General features: G+C 44.8%; 2 protein-coding genes across 3 annotated transcripts; one reads left to right on the top strand and one right to left on the bottom strand.

Moving 5' to 3' along the window:
• The first annotated feature begins 5327 nt into the window (after window positions 1-5327).
• Window positions 5328-6929, top strand: LOC142607030 (protein P21-like). The gene is made up of 2 exons (XM_075778440.1): window positions 5328-5485; window positions 5713-6929. The coding sequence occupies exon 2, from the start codon at window positions 6056-6058 to the stop codon at window positions 6758-6760; it is 705 nt and encodes a 234-aa protein (XP_075634555.1). The 5' UTR covers window positions 5328-5485; window positions 5713-6055; the 3' UTR covers window positions 6761-6929.
• Window positions 6930-19667: 12738 nt separating this feature from the next.
• LOC142606857 (RINT1-like protein MAG2L) lies at window positions 19668-23291 on the bottom strand. Of its 2 annotated transcripts, none has more exons than XM_075778216.1 (4): window positions 22812-23291; window positions 22623-22715; window positions 21936-22054; window positions 19668-21799 (listed from the first exon to the last, which is right to left on the bottom strand). In XM_075778216.1, exons 1-4 carry the CDS (start codon window positions 23146-23148, stop codon window positions 19832-19834), a joined length of 2517 nt encoding a protein of 838 aa, XP_075634331.1. In that variant the 5' UTR covers window positions 23149-23291; the 3' UTR covers window positions 19668-19831. The 2 variants fall into 2 exon arrangements, with proteins under 2 accessions (XP_075634331.1, XP_075634332.1); XM_075778217.1 differs by having other exon boundaries at window positions 21960-22054.
• Window positions 23292-23525: the final 234 nt, after the last annotated feature.

Below are 23525 nucleotides of genomic sequence, written 5' to 3'. Positions count from 1 at the left end.
GGGCTTCAGCTTCAACCCATTTGGTGAAGTAATCGATGCCGACGACGAGGAACTTCAGCTGTCTTGCGGCCATCGGGAATGGTCCCATGATATCCAACCCCCACTGGGCGAACGGCCATGGGGCAGTTATGGGGGTCAATTCTTCCGCCGGTTGCCGGGTGATGTTGCTGAACCTTTGACACTTGTCGCAAGCTCTCACATAAACCTGGGCGTCATTTTGCATTGTTGGCCAATAGTACCCGGCCCGAATCAGCTTTTGTACCAACGACCGTGATCCAGAGTGGTTGCCGCATATCCCCTCGTGTGCTTCTCTCATAACATAGTCTGCTTCTTCGGGGCCTACGCACCTTAGGTATGGACGAGAAAAGCCCCTTTTGTAGAGAACGTCCTTTATCAAGACAAACCGTGCAGACCGGACCTTCAGCTTCCTGGCAGCCTCATTTTCATCAGGCAACGTGCCATCTTTTAGGTAGGAGATCAAGGGCGTGGTCCAATTGTTTTCGGAACCAATTTCCTGTATGCAGACAACGTCAATTAATGGTGAGGATTGAATGAAAGAAAGTACCTTGTCGACGGGGGTCATAGTTTCTGCAGATGCGGCTTTGGAAAGTCGGTCGGCATGTTCGTTTTCTCCTCTTGGAATTTGGACTATCTTGGCTTGCAGCCCGTCCATCCTCTTTTTTGCTTGTTCCCAGTACCTCTTCATTCTTTCACCCTTGCACTCGTACTCGCCGTTTACCTGGCTTGTGACGACTTGGGAGTCGCAATGAACAACCACGTTCGTGGCCCCTACAACTTGAGCAAGGTCTAGACCTGCTATCAGGGCTTCATACTCAGCTTCATTGTTAGTTGTAGGAAAATCGAGGCGAATCATAAATTTGAGCTCGTCGCCTTCCGGAGAGTTAAGCACAACCCCTACCCCGCCAGCCTTCTTGTTGGATGACCCGTCAGTGAAAATGCCCCATTGGGGAATCTTTTCCTCTTCGCCTTGCGCGCTGGTGAACTCAGCAATGAAGTCGGCCACCGCTTGTCCCTTGATGGCGACGCGGGGGCGATATTGTATATCAAATTCACTTAGTTCTACGGACCACAACGCCATCCGTCCGGCAGCCGCAGGGCTGCCCATTGCTCGCCGCAAAGGTTTGTCAGTTAGGACGACTATTGTATGGGCTTGAAAATATGGTTTGAGCTTACGGGCCACTGTAACCAAAGCGAAGGCAAGTTTCTCCATGGGGGGATATCTCTCTTCTGCACCGTGCAATGCCTTGCTCGCATAGTACACAGGTCGTTGGACCTTATCGTCTTCTCTAATTAAGGCCGCGCTGACGGCTGCTAGGGAAACGGCCAGATAGAGGAACAGTTCTTCTCCTGGTTGCGAGGGGCTTAGCAATGGCGGGGAAGAGAGGTAGGCCTTTAAATCTTCGAACGCTTGTTGACACTCGGCAGTCCATTCAAAGGATTTTTTCAATGTTCGGAAAAAAGGTAGGCATCTATCTGTAGCCTTCGACACAAATCTGCTAAGCGCGGCGACCCTACCGTTGAGGCTTTGTACTTCCTTAATATTTTTAGGAGGGGCCATCCCCATAATGGCCTGAATCTTGTCTGGGTTGGCCTCGATCCCTCTTTGGGATACCATGTATCCCAAGAATTTTCCTGCCGTCACTCCAAAGGCACACTTGCTTGGGTTGAGTTTCATGTTGTAGGAGCGAAGAGTATTAAACGTTTCCTTAAGATCCTCCAGATGAGCTTCTTCCTCTTGGCTTTTGACCAGCATGTCGTCGACATACACCTGGACGTTCCTTCCAATCTGCCGTGCGAACATCTTGTTCATGAGCCTCTGATAGGTTGCGCCAGCGTTTTTCAGGCCAAAGGGCATGACCTTGTAGCAAAAAAGGCCTTGGCTTGTTACGAACGAAGTCTTCTCTTGATCAGCCTCATCCATTCGGATCTGGTTATACCCGGAGAATGCATCCATGAAGCTTAGCAACTGATGTTTGGCTGTAGAATCCACCAGGACGTCGACCCGCGGGAGGGGGTAGCTATCTTTGGGGCATGCTTTGTTTAAGTCTGTGAAGTCGACGCACATCCTCCATTTCCCGTTGTTCTTTTTGACCATTACGACGTTCGCCAACCAATCAGGGTAATACACTTCCCTGATAAATCCCGCTTCTTGCAATTTGCGGACTTCTTCTGCTATTGCTTGGTCTCTTTCTTGGGCAAAGGTTCTTTTCTTCTGTCGGACGGGCGGAAAAGATGGCGACACGTTCAACCTGTGCACCATGACCGACGGGTCGATTCCCGGCATGTCTTCGTGGCTCCATGCGAATACATCTTTGTTTTCTTTCAAAAAGGTTGCGAGTTTCTGACGTACCGCCGGGTCGGCCAGGGTTCCGAATTTTGTCGTTCGCTCCGGATGGGCTTCGTCGAGATGTACGTCTTCGAGCCTCTCGACGGGTTCTGTCGCCACCCGACGCTCTTCTATGTTCATGGCTTGAATGTGACTGTCCATCTCCATCATGGCCATGTAACATTCTCGTGCGGATACCTGATTTCCTCTCAATTCTCCAATTCCATGATCAGTAGGGAATTTTATCATTAAATGGTATGTCGAGGTTACGGCTTTCCATGAGTTGAGGGTTGGACGCCCTATGATGGCATTGTAAGCCGACGAGCAATCGACTACCAGGAATGTTATGTTCCGGGTGACTTGCTGTGGGTAGTCTCCAACGGTTACCGCTAAAGTGACGGTGCCAAGTGGATGTACCCTCGCCCCTCCAAAGCCAATGAGTGGGGCATTAACCGGAATTAGTCGCTCCCTTTCAATTTGCATCTGTTGGAAAGCGGGATAGTAAAGGATATCTGCTGAGCTACCGTTGTCGACGAGAACTCGGTGTATGTTGTAATCACCTGCCCGTATGGTGACGACCAAAGCGTCGTCGTGGGGATGGTGAAGGCGCTGGGCGTCCGCTTCCGAGAATTCAATGGGGGGATTTCCAATCCGTGACCTTCCAAGCGCAAGACTTGCCGACTGGACGTTCTGGACCGTTCTGATGTATGTCTTTCGGGCTTTCTTGGAAGATCTGGCCCTCGTGGTGCCTCCTACAATCATCCTTATGTCTCCTACAGGTTGCCTGGGGCGATTATTATCTCGCCGAGGGGCTTGATTTTGTGGCGGGTCCGCCCTTTCTTTGTTGACGAACCTCTGTAACCTCCCTCGCCTAATGAGAGCTTCTATTTGCTGTTTCAGGTCGTAGCAATCGGCGGTGTCATGGCCGTGGTCTTGGTGAAATCGGCAGTACTTATCCCTTGGTCTCCTGTTGGGATCTCCCTTCAGTTTTCCAGGAAAGGCCAAAGTTTCCTCGTCTTTAATCTGCATCAACACCTGGTCGATGGGCGCATTCAGGGGAGTGAAGCTCGTGTACCTTCCTGTAGGCGGCTTGGGTCGTCGATCATCTCGTCCCTCTCTGGTTCTCCCCCTTTTTCGTCCATTGTCGGGTTTCGTATCTTCCTGTCTCTCCCTTTTTCTGGGTTTATGGTCGTCTCTGGCCAGCAAGGCATCCTCCGCGTTCATGTACTTCGTCGCCCTGTAGAATACATCGGACATAGTCTTTGGGTCATTCTTGCATAGAGAGAATAAGAACTTACCCTCTTGTAGCCCGTTCGTGAATGCTGCCACAAGTATCTTGTCATCCGCATCGTCTATTGAGAGGGATTCCTTGTTAAAGCGGGCGATATAGGACCTTAACGTCTCGTCTTCTCGCTGCTTAATGCCCAGTATACACGCAATAGACCTCTTGTGCCGATGACTTCCAATAAAGTGTGACACGAACTGTGCGCCCAGTTCCTTAAAGGTGCCGATAGAATTAGGCGTTAGCCTGGTGTACTAATCCCTCGCAGGCCCCTTCAAGGTGGTAAGAAAAGCCCTGCACATGATTTCGTCCGGTACACCCTGAAGATGCATTAGGGTTCTAAAAGACTCCAGGTGGTCCAACGGGTCTTTGGATCCGTCGTAGTTTTCCACATGGGGCATGCGAAACTTTGGAGGAACGGGGCATGAATTCACCAACGCTGTGAAAGGTGAATCCGTTCTATGGACTAGGTCGTCCAGGTTGCTGGACACCCGTCCTCTAAGGGCGTTCATCATCACATCCATGCGTTCCCTCATCTCCTGCATCTCGGCCGCGATATGAGGTGGTAGAGAGTCCGAGGCAGATGGCGGGTTTGTCTCCGGCCGCTCCAGCCTTGTTGGTGCGGTGCTACCTTCAGGCCTGACGGCATTCCTCCCTTCCGGGCTTGCTACTTCCTGGTCCTCCCCTGGTGCACTTTGGTGCGCGGTCACCTGCCGTAGTTGTTCTTCTAAGTCGTGATTCTGTTTAGTAAGGCGCTCGACGGCAGCAGCCAGCGTCTGAACTTGCCTTTCTAGCGCTGTAGCATGCGGTTCGTCGCATTGGTTGTTGATTGTTGCCATCGATCGAGTGAGTACCATACAACTCTCTGTCTCAGGGATAGAGCAAGGCTGAATGTTTAGTTCCCACAGACGGCGCCAACTGATGATGCCGAAGAAATCACCAGTGAGCTGCGAGTACTCCTCCGATTGAAGCAACACCTGCGAAGAGAAAGTAGGTGATCGACAGAGAGCACCGGTGTGGTGCCGGCCAAAGACCCTCCGACGATCAAGTTAGAGTCTTTAAAACAACCCTAGAGTGCCAGAGTTGAGGTAATAGTGCGTACCTTTTGTCATGAGGGTTTTTGGGGTTTATATAGTGGTGTAGAGCCGAAATAAACGCCTTGGCGAGGAAGTACTTTCCTTTTAGAAGAGCAATTCGCGGATCTTTGCCTATTGTATTGAGCCCTTTCCTTATAGGAATCTTCTTGACTAAAGTCGGACGTGTAGCGCAAGAACTTTCCTTATATTCACATAAGCAGGAGTCAAGATAGGCTAAAAATGAAAGTTGGATTACTCCTTCAGCTTTCGCCTGCCAAGGTCGTCAGCCCACGTGTACCTCCTACACTGTCGTCAGCTTATGTACATCAACGTGATCCGTCAGACAAGGACGTCAGCCAAGGACCTTACGGCCAAGGTCGTCAGCTATGTCTCGTCCACGTGATCCGTCAGCTTATTGTCGCTATGTAAGGGATATAGCCCTGAATGCCAAAAAAGGCGGCATCCTAATGAGATTGGCTGACGGGTTGGGTATTCCCGTCAGCTTCTCAATGTGCCGTCAGCCTATAATAACGTCACTATCAGTACTTATCTAGCTCTACCCAATTTCCCATCTCACAGAATTCACGCTTAATTTGCAGAAAGGTTTTTGGTTTTTCCTTTTTGGATTTGATTGTTTGAGGTTGAGGTTGAAGGTGGAGAAGCGGGAATTGATGAAGTTGGCTGTTTTGTGAATCCAAGAGATGGTCATGGTAGAGCAGCTGCGTGCCTGAGACGTTTGTGATTTTGTCTGGGTGAGGTTCTCAGATTTGGAAAGTTATGGTATGTTTTCTCTCTATGACTGTTGAACTTCGGAAATTATTTTGAACATATATATGGTGTGTGTTCATTCACTACAATCACTACCTTATGGAGCAAGTTTATTCTGAAATTAAATCTACTATTGCATGCTCTTTTTTTATATCTGGATTCAAATCAAATCTCCCTCTATAATCGTTCATAGATTATAACAATTATATATATATTGAAATGAATTTTTTTTTGGATAGGTAGATTAATAAAAAGATGGAAGATGAAGAACCATAATATAAACATGTCATTATCACTTCAGCCCACAAATGAGAACGCTGTAACGGAGGACAAGATCAAACCCACAACCCCTAAACAAGACCCATATTTTTTCAACGGACAGGTGCTGGGTTTTGACTTTTAACGCGGCATCCGCGCGAACTTGTTTGTCGACTAGTCTTCAAGTCAAAGCCAATTAGGCACGCAGCCAAATTTTCCGGGAAAAGTTTAAAAGGCACTAGCCCGGTAGGTCTCTCCTGCGTGACATTTAACATAAACATATTCCATAGCCAGCGCCAAGGCCTATCTCTTCCACTTTCCAAAATGAAGCCCTTCAAAAACCTGTCCATTTCCTTCTTCTACATCTTTGTCAGTACCCTTATTTTCATTTCCTTATTAGCCTATGCAGCCAGATTTGATATAAAAAACAATTGCAACATCACAATTTGGGCTGCAGCTATGCCTGGTGGTGGCAGGCAGATTAACCCAGGTGGAACCTGGAGCCTCGAAGTTACGCCTAACTCATCAAGCACTAGTGGTCGCATTTGGGCCCGAACTATGTGCAGTTTCAATGGATCCGGGATTGGTAAATGTCAAACTGGTGACTGTGGTGGGCTTTTTCATTGCCAAGTCGGTGGATCTGCCCCATGTACCCTTGCCGAATTTGGATTAAGCCGATTTGGAAACTTGGATTTCTATGACATCTCTCTTGTTGACGGGTTTAATATTCCTATGGTTTTGAACTCTACGTCTCCGAACTGCTCAGGCATAGACTGTACAGGTGATCTCATCGGGAACTGCCCAACTGAGTTGAAAGCTCCAGGCGGATGTTACAACCCTTGTACTGTATTCAAGACCAAGGAATATTGTTGCACTGGTGTAAACTGTAAAGCTACAAATTATTCCATGTTTCTCAAGGGTGGGTGCCCGGGTGCTTACAGTTTTCCTATGGATGATGCAACAAGCACGTATACGTGCCCTAGTGGGAGTAACTATAACGTAGTGTTCTGCCCTCTTGGTTCCCTCTAAATTGAGGCATACGACTAGTAGATAGCTTGTATACAAAGAAGTGGTGTAATCTAATCTCTGAAGCTTTGTGAGCATATGCCTAATTAGTGTGGCGCAAATGCTCTAATATGTATTCTCTTTGACATTGTAACAATATATATCTATGAAAGCTTGTGCCCCATAAAAACAAGATTTCTACTTTCTCAAAAAAAGAAGATTTCTATGAAAGATGGAAGATATTAACGTTCATTAAAAAAAATATATAATAAAAAAAATCAAATTTTCTGATAAAATTACATTTTAAACCTTCTAATTTAAGAGTTATAACAAATTAAATCTTATAATTTCAAAAAGTAACTAATTAAATCTTCAATTTTTTTTTTACTAGATAGAATTTCTACTCTAGCCTATAATCTAAGTGTATATGTGCGTGAAACTCCCTTCTGGAGATTTGAATCCTAGCCCTTGCCTTTTACACTTATACTTGTAGAGTGATCACCGCATTAAAAGTGCACGGTGGTATTAAATCTTAAAATTTTGAAAAGTAATGTTTTAGAGCTTTCTCTATTAGTCATGTTAGGAGGACAACCAACGGTGTGACACATTCTTTGGCTAAATTTGCCAAACACATTATTGGCGAGAGAATATGGATGGAAGAATCCACACCACCTGCTCTTGAGGCATTGTATATTGACGGTTGTAATATAATAAATGAATGAAGTGCTCTGTTGGTTTTGCTTTAAAAAATAAATAAATAAAAAATTGATGGGCATAATGGACTCTGATGATGCAAAGAAAATCAGTAGGCTGGATGCTTCGGACTTGAAAGGACTACTGGTTCTTTCTGCGGCCTGAAAAAAGAAAAGCGAATCAAGGGCGACCGGGGCTGCCGGCCGAAAACCCTCCGATGGCAAAGTTAGTTTTTCTCTCCATGTTATGAGTTCCAACTTTTTTGGAGTAAAAATCCACGTACCTTGGACTTGTCTGAAACAGCCCTTTTATAGTGTTCTTACAGGCGGTTATCAAGATTGGAACCTCCCCTAGATTCGAGGAGAGGTAGGAATCAAGTGTAACTTGCATAACCGTTTGGGAGTTATGCTTCTGTTCCACAACGGATACCTAGCGGTTATGCGTAGGATAAGGGATTGTCGCGTCATGCTCGGAGATTTTCCTAAGTATGGTACCCTCGTCCTGGGGCTCTTTGAATGTGTACTGGTATGCGCAGGGGCTGTTTCGTCTAACAGACGAATTCTTTCAGGACGAGGTTATTAGCGATCTGGACGAGTGCATCATTCTGGTGATGCTTACCTCGTCCATAACTCTTCTTCCTTCGACGAGGTAATTCTGGGTAAGTTCCTAAGGGTGTTTACGATGGTAGCCGGGTTATGGACGACCTTTATGGACGACTTGGAGATAGGCTAAATCAGCACCCTATCAGTTGCCCCCTGTTCAAAGGTCGTCCAAAACTCTTTGGTTGCTGGACTTGCTTCAATATATTATTCCACGTGTCTCAAGGTAAAGGGTACCCCAAATTATGCCACGTGTCATTATTTACTCGGATCAACCGTTGTGTCGATTTGGGTTTTTGAGGAGGCTGCCACGTGGTTCTTCTTGATTGGACACTTCGTTTCAGGTTTTACTTTTCAACACCTATAAATAGTGGTTTTCCTCCCATACCCTCTCCATTTTTCAAATTCTCTCGTTTGACATCTCTCGTCCATCGCCTCGTCTAGGAGTATTCCAGCGTCTCTAGTTTCCTTCGTCTAGAACCAGGTATTTTCTCTACGCTCGTCTTTAGGCTTCCCTTACATTTCCACAATGTCCGAGATTTTTTCTTCGTCTAGCAATAGTGTTGATAGGGAGATAGACGAGTATCGCAATACAACTAGCTATAGTGGCTCTAGTAGTGATAGGAGTAGTAGCGATGGCCATACTACAGACGAGTATGTTACGGGGTTCCCGGGGTTCCCTTAGAAGTTTTCCAGGAGGAGTTTAGGACGAGAGTGTTGTCGGGGTCTAAGGCTGGCCCCTCTAGTGCCTCTTCGCCCACTAAGAGGGACGAGGTTGTTGAGACTGTTTATAGCTGTGCTGTAGGGACTCCGGCCAGGACGGACGAGAGAAAACTGGCATCCCTACGAAGTTGGTACCAAATTCCAGATGAGCTGAATCCCAGATTGGCCGTCCGTAATGAATGGTGTTGCCAACCTCATTTTGGTGTTGGGGTTTACGAAGCCTATCTCCTAGGGGGTCTTAGACTTCCTCTCAATGCTTTCGCTAGGGAGTTACTTTCTAGGTTAGGTATAGGTTTGTGTCAACTAAATCCTAATGCATGGAGGCTAGTTGTTTCTATGCAAGTTTTGTGGAGAGAGGTTTTTGAAGGGGATCGTCCTCTTACCGTGGACGAGTTCCTTTTTTGCTATAAACCCTCTGAAATTAGTCAATCTCGTGGCTTTTATCAGTTCACGGCCAGGAGAAAAGACTGTAGAATAATAAAATCTTTGGTTACCTCAGATAGGAGTTGGAAGACGGAGTTCTTCTTCGTCTCAGGTCCTTGGGCAGGACATCCTGCTGAGGTGGGCAGAGATTCATTCCCCCATATACAGGAGAATTAGGGAACCTTCGTCCTGAAGGTATGCTCACCACTACCGTAGCATTGCCTTTATTATATATCTTTCTGAGCTAATATCCTCGTCCTTATTGCAGGTGTTAGAAGGCCGTCGTTGAGCAAATTCCATCTAGGACGCGTCCAGAAAGCTCGTCTTCATCCAGAGAGGGACTTCCACTCTTTGGTCACTTTGCAGCGTCTTGCAACTTGGGGACTTGGCCCCGAGCCCTCTCCTGAAGCCTTAGCCCACGAAATTACAGTCCGTCGACGTGAGTTCTCGTCTTGCACTTCCTCTCCCCTCTTTCTCTTTCTTTTTTTTTTTTTTTTTTTTTTTTTTTTTTTTTATACTTATTATTATGATTATTTATTTTAGGGATGGCTACAATGAAAGAAAACAAAGGCAAGGGAGTCGCAGACGAGCGTCCTAAGCAAGACACCGAGACGAGGGTTCGTCCTGCTGCTGGCGACAAGAGGAGCCTGTCAAAGGCTATCAATCTTGAAAACCTCCCCAGCCGGAGGGCCAAGCACAGGAAGTCGTCTAAGTCTGGGGTCGTCTCTCCCGCTGTCCCTGTTCCTCCTCCTTAACCACCGTCCGTCCAGATCTTCGACGTGGAGTCGTCTGAGCCTGCTCCCACTCCACCGTCCAAGACCAACGTGCCTGCCTCGTCCCAACCTCCCGTTGATGTTGTGCCCAACCTTCTTGAGAGTGAGGGCTTGGCTTGGGAGAGGTTCCAACCGGCAGTGTCTGACGAGGACGTGGCTGCATGCTACAACATGTCCTTGAAAGATTTTGAGCATTCGGGTGTCCACGATCTTTTCAAGGTAACTGACACAAATTTGTTCCCGTCATTAGTTTTTTTTTTTTTTTTTTTTTTTATGCTCGTTTACTTTGCTTGATACAAAAATTCTTATTCGTTTGTGCAGGCCATGTCCAAGTTTATAGCTGCGTTCAGGCAGGCTACTGAGCTGGACAGGACGAGGTTGCTGTTGGAGAGGAGGATCAAGGAGGTCAAGGATGAGTGCAAGGGCTGGGCTGAGACGGCTGCCGAGGCTAAGGACGCGGCCAAGGGTTTGCTAAACCTCGTCGAGGAATTAAAGGCTGATGTAGTGGAAAAGGACTCTCGTCTTGACCACTTTCAGAAGAAGATCGACGAGCTAAGCAATTCCCTTGTGAGGGCTGGGACGAGGCCGTGGAGAATTTCAGGCCTCGAAGCAGTTTACGTACCTTCTGGACGCCAACTATGCGGCTGGTTTTGAAGACTTTCGCATGGAGGCGAAAGAAAAGTTTCCAGAGGCTGATTTCAGTCCTATCGTCCTTCAACTTGGAGGTGCTGCTAGTTCTTTTCTTCAGACCAGCTCTGAGGATGTCAACGTTGAAGACGATGCCTCGACCAGACCCGCTGAAGACGACCCTGACGCCTGATATTTTTTGTTGTTGAAAGATTTTATTTCTATTTGTTCAAGTGTTTTGCCCCCTTCCCCCTTTTTTTTTTAGATGTGTAATACATTTATCTCGTCTGGAGTACTTTTAGCAAGTTCATAAAAAATTGCCTTTCAAGGCTTATTTCTTAAGGGTTTTTGGACGATGGTCGTCCACCCTTTAACGTTTAATGAATGTTTACTTTCGATTATTATTGTTGTTCCATGGACGAGTTTATGCATTTTTGTTATTTTATTGCCTTTTAAGCAATATTCACAAGTGTTGGATGATCGTTTACACAATTCCCTCATGGACGACTAGCTTAGGACGATGATGCTTATTTGGCCTGCCCTTTAGGCTATTATTACTCGTATTTTCACGAGTTTGCAATCGTCTTGACCATATGCTCGTCGTTGGGATGTCATGCGTCAATGCCTACTTTCCTTTTTAGACGAGTGGGCTTTGGCTGAGGAAAGCTTGGACGAGCATGCCTTAGCATTTTTTTCTTTACTTTATCCTCATTCTTTTCTAGGGAAAGCTTGGACGAGCATGCCTTAGCATTTTTTCTTTGCTTTATCCTCATTCTTTTCTAAGGAAAGCTTGGACGAGCATGCCTTAGCATTTTTTTTTTTTTTTTGCATTATCCTCGTTTAAAGGAAATCTTAGACAAGTATGTCTTCGTCCAGAGATCTTACTTGTCTAAGGCTTTTGCCTCGTCCATGGGTATTATCAGGGAAACTGGAACTCAAATACATAAGAAATCCAAACCATATTATTACATGAACATTGTTCACAAATTTGGCACATGCTCACAAGCTAGTGCCTTATTTAGATACTCAAGTACATAGCATCGTCTTTCATAAGCTAGTGCCTTATTAAGTAGCGCAAAAGTATAAGAACTAGTGCACTTTTATTCATAACACACCATAACAGTAGTAAAAGCAAAAGTAGATATAAACAAACACGCAAATCACAACTGTAATTTTGCCACTGACTTCCCTCGTCCTTGCTCATCACTAATAGTACCTTCGCAGATGTTCCACGTTCCAAGGATGTTCTAACTTCCGCCCGTCCAGGGCTTCCAGGTAGTAGGACCCCTGCCTTTTGCAGTTGATTACCCCGGTAGGTCCTTCCCACCGGGTCCCAGTTTTCCTACGAGCCGGGTTCCCGGTCGCCAAGGAGACCCTTTTGAGGACAAGGTCCCCGACACTGAACCGTCTGGGTTTTACCATGGCGTCATGCTGTCTGGCCATGAGATTTTTGTACCTTGCCGTCCTTTGCTCCGCATCCATTCTTACCTCATCAATAAGATCGAGGTCAAGGCAAAGCTGTTCCCCGTTGTCTTTCTCCTGATACTTCATCACTCGGTGACTCGCCATATGGACCTCCGCTGGTATAACAGCTTCACTCCCATAGGCTAGTTTAAAAGGGGTCTCTCCTGTCGGAGTTCGCGTAGTCGTTCTATAGGCCCAAAGAACACCTGGCAGCTCGTCTGGCCATATCCCTTTTGCCCCCTCAAGCCGAGTCTTGATGATTTTCAGCAGGGATCGGTTTGCTACTTCTGCTTGCCCATTTGCCTGTGGATGGGAGGGTGAAGAATAGTGATTCTTGATTCCAAAATGATTGCAGAAGTCCCTGAAGGGTGCGTTGTCAAATTGACGTCCGTTGTCGATACTAATACCACGGGTACTCAACCCGCATATGATATTCTTCCATACAAAATTCTTCACGTTCGCCTTGAGTGATTGCTGCAAGAGGCTCGGCTTCTACCCACTTGGTAAAGTAATCTATCCCTACCACCAAAAACTTCATTTGCGGACTCCTATGGGAAAAGGACCCAAGATATCCACCCCCGTGCGAAGGGCCGTGGGGCCTGTCATCGGGGTCCGATACTCCGACTGCCGTCCGGGCACATTGCTATAACGCTGGCATTGGTCGCATACCTTGACATAGGCTTTGGCGTCTGCCTGCATTGTTGGCCAATAGTAGCCGGCACGGACGATCTTATGGACAAGGGACCTCGCCCCTGAATGATTTCCGCACGATCCTTCATGAACTTCCCTCAGAACATAGTTGGACTCGTCGGGAGAGGGCATCTCGTCAGTAGGGTTGGGAAAAGCCTCGCTTGTACAACACCTCATTTATGAGGACATACTTGGCTGACCTGACCCTTAACTTTCTCGCTTCATCCTTGTCTTCTGGAAGCCTCCCATCTTTGAGGTAGATTATTATTGGACTCATCCAATTTTCTCCTCCTCCTATATGCTATATGTTAGGGATGTCTATGCTCGGCATGTACTGGATGTCGCCGAACTCGTCTAGGGCTCCTGCCGAGGCGGCTTTCGCCAAGGCGTCTGCTTCAGCATTCTCCTCCCTGGGAAGTTGAATAAAACTTATGGCTGAAAATTTTCGGGCAAGGCGTTTCACTTTGTTAAGGTACTTCTTCATTCGTTCCTTTTTGACATCACACATCCCATTTACTTGGTTAATGACCAGTTGAGAGTCTCCTCTGATTGTTAACGACTCCGCCCCTAAGGACTTGGCCAATTCCAACCCTTTGAGTAGAGCCTCGTACTCAGCCTCGTTGTTGGTAGTTGGATACTGCAAACGGGCTGCATACTCCAACTTGTCACCCTCAGGGGACTTCAGTACAATTCCAACCCCTCCTGCATACAGTGTGGACGACCCGTCTACATTAACCACCCACATTTCATTTCCTTCGTCCTTGTGCAGGTCGTCCTGACTGGGGGTGAATTCTGCAATGAAATCTACCAACGCCTGCGCTTTTATCGTGGTCCTTGGGAGGTACCTGACATCGAACTCGCTGAGCTCAATGGCCCACTGTACTAGCCGTCCGGCAGCTTCCAACTTGCTCATCGCCTTTTTTATGGGATGGTCTGTCAGGACGTTGATGATGTGTGCCTGAAAATAATGTCTTAGCTTCCTGGAAGCCATGATTAATGCGAAGGCTAGTTTCTCCATCATCTGGTATCGTCCTTCTGCCCCTCGCATCGCGTGGCTTGTGTAATAGACCAGCTTCTGGACTCTCCCTTCTTCCCTAACTAGCGCTGAGCTTACTGCATGTGGGGACACTGCCAAGTACAAGTACAACTCTTCCCCAGGTACAGACGGACTCAACAGTGGTGCCGTCATTAGATATGTCTTCAAGTCTTGGAAGGCCTTCTGACACTCGTCCATCCATTCGAAAGCCTTCCTAAGGACTTTAAAGAAAGGTAAACATTTGTCAGTAGCTTTCGATACAAACCTGTTGAGGGCAGCGACTCGTCCAGTAAGAGACTGGACTTCCTTGATATTTTTCGGCGGCTCCATGTTCAGTATCACCTGGATTTTATCCGGATTCGCCTCAATTCCTCTGTGCGACACCATAAACCCCAAGAATTTACCCGATGAAACCCCGAAAGCACACTTGCTCGGATTTAGTTTCATGTGGTATCGTCGCAATGTATCAAAAGTCTCTTGAAGGTCGTCAAGATGTTTATCCTCATCCTGGCTCTTCACCAGCATGTCGTCCACATAAACTTCCACATTTCGCCCGATTTGAGGACGAAACATATGGTTAACTAGACTTTGGTAGGTCGCCCCCGCATTCTTCAAACCGAAGGGCATAACCTTGTAGCAATACAACCCTTGGCTCGTGACGAATGAGGTCTTCTCCTGATCCGCTTCATTCATCTGAATCTGGTTATACCCCGAGAAAGCGTCCATGAAGCTAAGTATCCTGTGACCTGCCGTCGAGTCCACTAACTGGTCAATGCGCGGCAACGGGTAGCTATCCTTGGGGCAAGCTTTGTTTAGATCAGTGAAGTCCACGCACATCCGCCACTTGCCATTGGCTTTCTTGACCATGACCACGTTCGCCAACCAATCCGGGTAATGAACTTCTCGGATAAACTTCGCAGCGACCAACTTCTGCACCTCTTCCTTAATGGCATTGTCCCGCTCAGGAGCAAAAACTCTTCTCTTCTGACGCACTGGTTTCGAATAGGGACACACGTTCAGGCTATGGGTAATGACGCTCGGATCGATGCCAGACATGTCCTCATGACTCCATGCAAAGACATCGAGGTTTTTCTTCAGAAACCGAACCAAAGCGTGCTTTGCCCCCTCTTCCATGCGCGCCCCAACTCTGGTAGACTTCTCGGGCTGGTTATCGTCCAAAGGGACGTCCTCTAATGCTTCAGTGGGTTCAGCCACGACCCTTCTTCCGTCTATACTCATCGCCTGCATGTGCTCGTCCATGGCCAGCATAGCTAAGTAGCATTCTCTGGTAGCCAGCTGGTCTCCTTGTACCTGGCCTACTCCATGCTCGGTCGGGAATTTGATGGACAAGTGGTAGGTAGAGGTGACCGCTTTCCAGCTGTTCAAAGTTGGCCTTCCAATGATCACGTTGTATGACGATGTATAATCAACAACAAGGAAATTCACCTCCTTGGTTATCTGCTGCGGATATGTTCCGACAACCACTGGCAACGTGATGGTGCCCACAGGTTGCACCTTCATTCCTCCGAATCCTACCAACGGTGAGTTCACTGGTCGAAGCTGATCTCGTCCTAGTCTCATTTGTTGGAATGCGGGGTAGTAGAGAATGTCTGCAGAGCTGTCATTGTCTATCAGTACCCTCCTGGTCGTGTAGTCAGAGATGAGTAGGGTGATGACTATCGCGTCATCGTGTGGGTGGTGAATTCGTCCTGCCTCCTCGTCCGTGAAAGTAACAGCCTGTTGGTCTACCTCCGTCGTCCTGGGAGGTCGTCTAGACTGCTGGATGTTCTGCACCACCTTCAGGTATGTCTTCCTTGACTTGGACGACTGCGCCGTCGAGTTTCCTCCTATAATTACCCTTATTTCTCCTAGTGGGGGACGTGATGATTCTTCCACCTTGGCCTTCATTTTCTCATCTCTCTGGTCTCGTCCAAGGAAGTTCCTCAACTTTCCCTGTCTAATGAGATTTTCTATCTGCTGCTTCAAGTCAAAGCACTCGTCTGTATCATGCCCATGGTCCTTGTGAAAACGGCAGTACTTGCTCCTATTACGCTTGTTGGGGTCTCCCTTCAATTTTTTCGGCCACTTCAAGGACGGATCATCCTTGATCTGCATAAGAACCTGCTCTAATGGCATAGCCAGGGGCGTGTATTGCTGATTCCTTACAGAGGAACTGGCCTTCTTACCATCCCTATCTTTTCTCTCGTCTGCCCGAACTTTCTTCGGACGAGGTCCCTGGTCCGGGTAGCGATGGTGGCCCCCTTCCGAGCGCTCTGCCCTTTTTCTTTTCTTGGCTATGATGGCGTCTTCAGCATTCATAAAATTCTGGGCCGAATGTACAAGCTTGGCCATAGTATGTGGTTCCTGCTCGTAGAGCTTATGAATGAACAAGTCCGAATTGACCCCATTGTGGAAAGCGGCCAGCAATAGCTTGTCATCCATCTCGTCCACCGTTAAGGCTTCCCTGTTAAACCGGGTGATAAAAGATCGCAAACTTTCATTTTCCCCTTGCTCTATGGTCAGCAGGCTAGAGGAGGAACGTTTGTGACGCTGTCCTCCAATGAAGTTGTTGACAAACAGCTTACTCAGTTCTTCAAATGATCCCACTGAGTTTGGGGGAATCTTACTGAACCACACTCGCGCTGGTCCCTTGAGTGTGGTGGGAAAAGCTCTGCACATGATCTCGTCTGGGACCCCCTGCAGGTGCATGGTCGTCTTGAAAGTTGCAATGTGATCGCAAGGGTCGCGATTTCCATCGTACGAGTCTAAAGAAGGCATTTTGAATTTCGAAGGTAGAGGGTGACTGTTGATGGAAGCTGTGAAAGGGGAATCCGTTCGATGGACCATATCATCGACTGGGTTTGCTTGCCTCATGTTTTCCCTCATTTCATCCATGGCTTTTCTCATCTGGTCCATTTCTTTTTCCAAGTGCGGCACCCTTCTCGAAGCGGTACCCCGTGTTTGATCTTCGGACTCTACATTTTCCCCTCCTCCTTCCTGACTTGGGGCCCTTCCTTCCATGTGTCCTTGACGCTGCCTCCTGAGGTTGATCTCCCTATTCAACTCCTGGTTCTGACGTGTCAGTTCTGCCATAGCGGCAGCCATGGATTGTATGTGCTGAATAGAGGGCGGTTGCATTACAGGTGCCGATCTGCGATCGCGAAGGGGATTGCTAGAAGCATCCCTACTCTCCTGGTGGCCTGGGCTGGTAGCCCTTGATCTTGTTCGAACCATTTAGCCTTTTGTCTGGGATAGAAAAGAAAATCAGTTTTTCCCACAGACGGCGCCAACTGATGATGCAAAGAAAATCAGTAGGCTGGATGCTTCGGACTTGAAAGGACTACTGGTTCTTTCTGCGGCCTGAAAAAAGAAAAGCGAATCAAGGGTGACCGGGGCTGCCGGCCGAAAACCCTCCGATGGCAAAGTTAGTTTTTCTCTCCATGTTATGAGTTCCAACTTTTTTGGAGTAAAAATCCACGTACCTTGGCCTTGTCTGAAACAGCCCTTTTATAGTGTTCTTACAGGCGGTTATCAAGATTGGAACCTCCCCTAGATTCGAGGAGAGGTAGGAATCAAGTGTAACTTGCATAACTGTTTGGGAGTTATGCTTCTGTTCCACAACGGATACCTAGCGGTTATGCGTGGGATAAGGGATTGTCGCGTCATGCTCGGAGATTTTCCTAAGTATGGTACCCTCGTCCTGGGGCTCTTTGAATGTGTACTGGTATGCGCAGGGGCTGTTTCGTCTAACAGACGAATTCTTTCAGGACGAGGTTATTAGCGATCTGGACGAGTGCATCATTCTGGTGATGCTTACCTCGTCCATAACTCTTCTTCCTTCGACGAGGTAATTCTGGGTAAGTTCCTGAGGGTGTTTACGATGGTAGCCGGGTTATGGACGACCTTTATGGACGACTTGGAGATAGGCTAAATCAGTACCCTATCAGACTCATCACCCAATAACTCATGGTACTTGCTAAATAAATTGGACTTGGACATTTCTTCAAAGCCCATTTTGCGTAAATACGGACTATAGTTGAGGGAAACCATTTCATACATAGAGATGGGGAGAAAATATGGTTGTGAGCCCGAATGATGACGAGTTGTTAAAGAACATGAGAAAAGAAATGGATGAAAAAAAGAATGCTATGAAGGGAAAGACATCCAAAAACTTAGATAGGATGATAAAAATGACTAATTCACCTTTCACCACTGGTGTTTTGGAGTGTCCACTACCTTCAAAGTTCCGACTTCCTTAGTTGGAGACATATGATGGTTTGAAGGATCCTCCTGATTATATAGAATCCTTCAAGACGTTGTTGAATCACCAGCAAACTCCCGACAAGGTAATGTGTGCAGATCTTTCCCAACTACACTTAAAGTAATAGCTCAAGTTTGGTTTAGCAAGTTGGCACCCTCGTCAATTGCAAGCTTTAAACAACTGGGTGATTTATTCGTATGACACTTCATTGGAGGACAAATACACAAAATACCAATTGCTTATTTGCTAATGATAAAACAGTAGGAAGGGGAAATCTTGGGGGCTTTTGTGAAACGCTTCAATAGAGAAATATTAGAAGTGGAAGAGGCAGATGACTAAGTCTCACTAATTGATTTCCAAGTAGGGCTAACATCGGAAGACTTTATTTTTGCAATGGCAAAGAGTCGACCAACCACGATGACAAATCTTATGTTCAAAGCACAAAAGTACACAAATGGAGAAGACATATTGATGGCCAAATTAGTAAACGAAAGGAAGAAGAAGAAGTGGACCATTTTTGGTTTTATTAATTTAGAGGCATTGGACGGAAGCAAATTGCTCTGTCCATGGAATGTTGAATATCTCAAGAGGTATTATCAGTAAAAGTGTAATTAGCATTACTTTATTTCCTAGTAATTCCTTGATAACTAAAAAGAAAAAAAAGGAAAAAAAAAAAGAGGACAAAATTCCTTCTAGCAAATAAAACTTCTTCAAGTAAAAGCATTATCTTTTCTTAGTTTATGCTTCCAAAAATTATTTTTGATAATGTAATGAATAAAATCATTAGGACGATAAATTCTTCATACAAGAGTAAAATTGTCACAACAGTAAATTCTAAATACAAGAGTAAAATCATCACAACAGTAAATTTTAAACACAAGAATAAAATCGTCATAATAGTAAAATTTTAATTCAAGAACAAAATTGTTACGAAGGTTAAGAGTAAAATAGTGCTGACATGGCACTATCTCATTGGAGGGCATAAATACTTGGGTTTATGCCAAATCCTAATTGAATTTAAACTCAAATACAATCTACCAAGAGAATACATATCCCTCCTCTTTATTTGAATGTTCTAAAATTGAAATGGAATGGAATAAATAATAGGACATCTTACGACGATGGATTATACCCTTTTTTTTTTAATTTAAAGGAATGTATATAAATTGACATCATAAACAAAATTTTTATTTAAAAATCATAGAGAGGGTTTGGATACAGCTAAAACGCGGACGTCTGCATTTCAGCTTTTTTTTTTTTTTTTTTGCTAGGATGCACATCGTTCACTATTCATTGGCCATGAACAGTGAATTTAGGCCAATGAACAGTGTTTTTCACCTATTGAAAAATTATTTTACTACAGTATTTTTCAGTTTTCAGCTGTATCCAAATGAACCCATAATATAAGTGAAACCTATTCTCCTCCAAAATTGGAAAATTATGTAGTGAGTCAATCTCATGAAATACCCCCTCCTTCAAGTTTTCCCAACTGGAAGGAATTAAAAATGAGGAGTTTTGGTGGGGTATTTTAAGCAACCCATACTTCCCTTTACCCCCCTCTCCATCCAAACACACTGGAAGAGTAAAAATCAAAATGGAGGGAGTACCTTAAATTTATGAGTGGCAAGTGGCAACCATGAACTGTAATCTCTTCGGTGTAGCATTTCATTCAGTTGCCTTCAAAGAGCCAGCTAAATTAGATTAAATAATTACAAAAAGAAAGTACCATTCTATTTCAACTACAACCAGCTGCAAGTGAGAAAATTAAAATTATTTTAAAAATCCTATCTGCTACCATAGTAAATATCAAGTTCCAAACTTCCTGTTCCTCAAAACTCTATCAACTTGATCAAAAGGTATTTGAGAAATTCCAGAAAGATTCGAGTATTTTATTCCATTTTCACCAGTGGATAAAACTACTTGCAAATGCTTAACCTCTTCCTTCTTCAATTTTAAAAGCTTAAGAGTCTCTTTAATACAAGGGAAAAACGCTTGGGGCCGAGCACAAAAAGGCTGAAAAATACAAAACAATGCTTGCATATCAGTTTCAAACTGACTGACCCCCCTGTCAGAAAAGTGAATCTCACTTGAGAGAATGCTGCAAGAAATGAAATGGTCAAGTCCTTCAGCAACACTTCTCCATAAATCCAAGAAGTCTTTTGGATTGAGGCTTGTTTTCAAAACTTGAAGCTGACTTCTAAGAACATCTAATGCTTCAACAAAATCAGTGCATACAACTAGATCCATGGTTGCTGATAATCTAACTGGAGACAAAACTTCTTGCTCTTCCTCAAAATGTTCCTTATTTTGGACATATTCCCATGAAAGATTTTCAAATGCACGAAGAATAACAGAAATTATCTCCATAAGCCAATTGGTCTCGAGTTCAGACAAATTTTTTATTTCTTCTCCAAAAAAGCAACCCCAGTCAATACCTTCATCTTTGTTATGGTGGTTGGAACCATTTTCAGCAATTCTCATCTCAAGAAAGTCCACATCATCACTCCACTCTTGCAGTTTAGAATCAACATACCTGGCGGCATTAATCAGTCCACATAATCTGATCAATGCACCATCATCATAATCGTCAGGAGAGAATTCAGTTCCCTTGAAGCGGAAAAGCAGTACTTCAAAAAAGTACCAGAGGAATTTGACTGCAGTTGATCTGATGAATCGTAGACGTAGTAATGTGGCTGGCATAGTTTGGCATCGTTCAATCAATTCCCAGGAAATTTTAAGGGCAGATTCTGCAATGAATGGAGCTTTATGGTCTTCTCTAGTAGAAATAAGATATTGCTCAGTGTATGTTGCCAATCCATGTTTATTATCAACAATCCAAGCTCTCTCATCTTTCACTTCTGCCTTTAGTTTCTTACAAGCATCCTTGAGCTCCATCTTTGCCCAAATCTTGAGCCAATCAGGCCTATCATGGAATATCATTAATACTGATATGCCTCTTGAAAGGCCTTCAAACCTTTCAGACTCTGCCAGGAAGAGACCAGTTTCCAAATTTACAAGCAATTGCATCTGTTTATCAAAAGCAACTACAAGGTCTATCAGATGAAGCCATGAAGTCACAACTTCAGATGTCATATGTTTTTCTTTGTATCTTTCAGCAAGACCAGAGAAAAATCTCTTTGCTAAAAAGCCAGACAGCATTTGGATCATTGCAGAAACCCAAGCTTCTCTAGCACTGCAACTTACCAGTCTTGCTCTATCAATCAAAGGTTGCAACACATCATCCACTCCAATAATAAAATCCCTCGTAATTTTATACACAAGAGCAAAAATAAACTCAGGCTGATCAGCCCATTTTGAGAAGTGGTATTCCATCCGTGATGCAATAGGAGATACCAGTTCATCAATAGCCCAAAGCTGCATACTGTACTCCTTTTTCCCAAAAAGATTACGCTGTCGTTCTTCCCTCCGTTTCTGCAGATGCTGCAAAGCACAAAGAGCTATAAAGCTATGCGAATATCTCTCTCTTTTGTCACCTTGCATCAAAACTAGAGGGTTAGGGAGGCCAGATATTTGTCCACTTTCAATTTTAGGCGTTAAAAGTTTTGGTGGCCATCCAAGAGAAGCAAGAAGAGTTCGGTGATCAGCAAAAACTTGTGGCCTAATAACTGCCAAAATTTTATCTACCCTATTATCAACAGATATCAAAAGATTACGCCACTGAGGGCGGAACTTCACAACATTTATTAATGCTTCTTCAATATCATTCATGGCTTTTATGGCTTGAAGCAACTTTTCTTGCTTTGGTCCAGAGTCCTGCATTCCAAGACATAATAATGTTCAACATTTTGGGTCCCATCAACTAACCTACCACTTCAACATGCAACCACAAATACTGCAAAACAAAAAGAAGGGGGGGGGGGGTGGGGGGTTGAAGGGACTAGACCATTACAGTAGCAATTGATGACTTTAAAACCTTTGCTGAAAAGAGGGACCCAGAGTGGTGATTCATGACACAGAGAACAGCATCTTCAAGATCCCCAACCAGAGCTTCCAATCGTAGAGCAGTTTCTGAGATATTAAGAAAGTAAGCTTAGCATATGCCTTGGTAGGTCAAGTGGGAAAGGGTAATGGGAGGGGGGAGGGATGCTTACTGTTAATCCATAAAGTTTACCCTATGATTGATTTTAGCCCTTCAATTCAACGTGATCACTTTAGGTTTGCTAGGGAATGAAAACCAATCACTTCAAGTTTTTTAGGGACTAAAAGTAATTGGTTTAAACTTGAGGGACTAAAATTACTTATGGGCCAACAGTGTATTTTGGCCAAAAAAAAAAAAAATGTTAACAGGTGGAATTGGGATAATGTTAATGTCCACAAGAATCTAAGCCTATGAATCAAACTATATAATCAAGTATGAGATGAACATAATTTCTCAGACTGACAGGTATGCATGCCAACAAAGATATACACCATTGACTAATAAAGACACAAGTTGAGGAAGTAAATGCATGTGAAAGAAATTTAAGGATATGAAATTGGTAACAGTAATACTATTTGTCATGTTGGTCACACATTCAGAAAAGCATAAGAATGAAAAAGAAATAGAAATAGAAATAGAAATTGGTCTGTAACCCACCAATGTAATTGCGAATACTCTCAATTTGCCTGACTTGCTTAGCAAGTAAAGCCAGAGGCAACTCTTCACCCAGTATCTTCGACCCAAACCCATCTACAATCCATAATAAAATCAGAACATAAACATGTTACATCATACAACATTAGATTGAACAACGTAAATTAAGAATGAAACCAAACATATACAAACCTTGTGGAACAGTAAGGAGGTTGAGGTTGTGTAGTTTGAGATTGAGATTGTGAAGGGAGGTTTTGGCAGCGAAGGAACGAGAGATCCATGAAACGGCGCGTTTGGTGAGGCTTGTTCCGAGGGAGAGGAGGTGGGTGTCGAGATCAGAGCAGCGTTTGCTGAGTGATGAGAAGAGATGGGGAGTTTTGGAGAGGAGATCTTGATGGGTTCGGAAATGTTGGTCGAGAAACTCCAACTGATGAGGGGAGAGATCACTGGGTTTGGGCAAAACCGCTGGAAGTGGAGGAGTTGGTGGTGGTGGTGGTGGTTGTTGTGGTGATGACACTGTGGGTTCCATTTAGGACAATCTTTTAAAAAACAGAATCTGATACCTGCTATTTTGGTAGCTTTTGGTTTTTTGAACTGGGTGGGGTTCATGTGTTCAACAACTCCGACTTGGGGTTTCTCTCTCTCTGTTGTAGTCCATGTTTGTGTTACGAAAAAATTTTGTTACTGTGTAACGTCATTTGTCTTTAGTGTTGGTTAATGTTTGTTGGTATTCAGCTTCTCGCACACATCTGCCCCCACAACTTTAGATATTGTGCGTACGAAATATGATTTTTGTTATAAAATTGAAATCGTAAAATTATATCTCGAAAACACGAATCGTAAAAGTGAAATTGTATTTTCCTTCTCAAAAAAAAAAAAGTGAAATTGTATCTTAAATTACTTGAT

Source organism: Castanea sativa, chromosome 8 (genome assembly GCF_040712315.1).
Source record: "Castanea sativa cultivar Marrone di Chiusa Pesio chromosome 8, ASM4071231v1".
Classification (NCBI taxonomy): domain Eukaryota; kingdom Viridiplantae; phylum Streptophyta; class Magnoliopsida; order Fagales; family Fagaceae; genus Castanea; species Castanea sativa.
The sequence above is the reverse complement of the archived record's forward strand: the minus strand, read 5'-3'. Positions and strand labels throughout refer to the sequence as shown.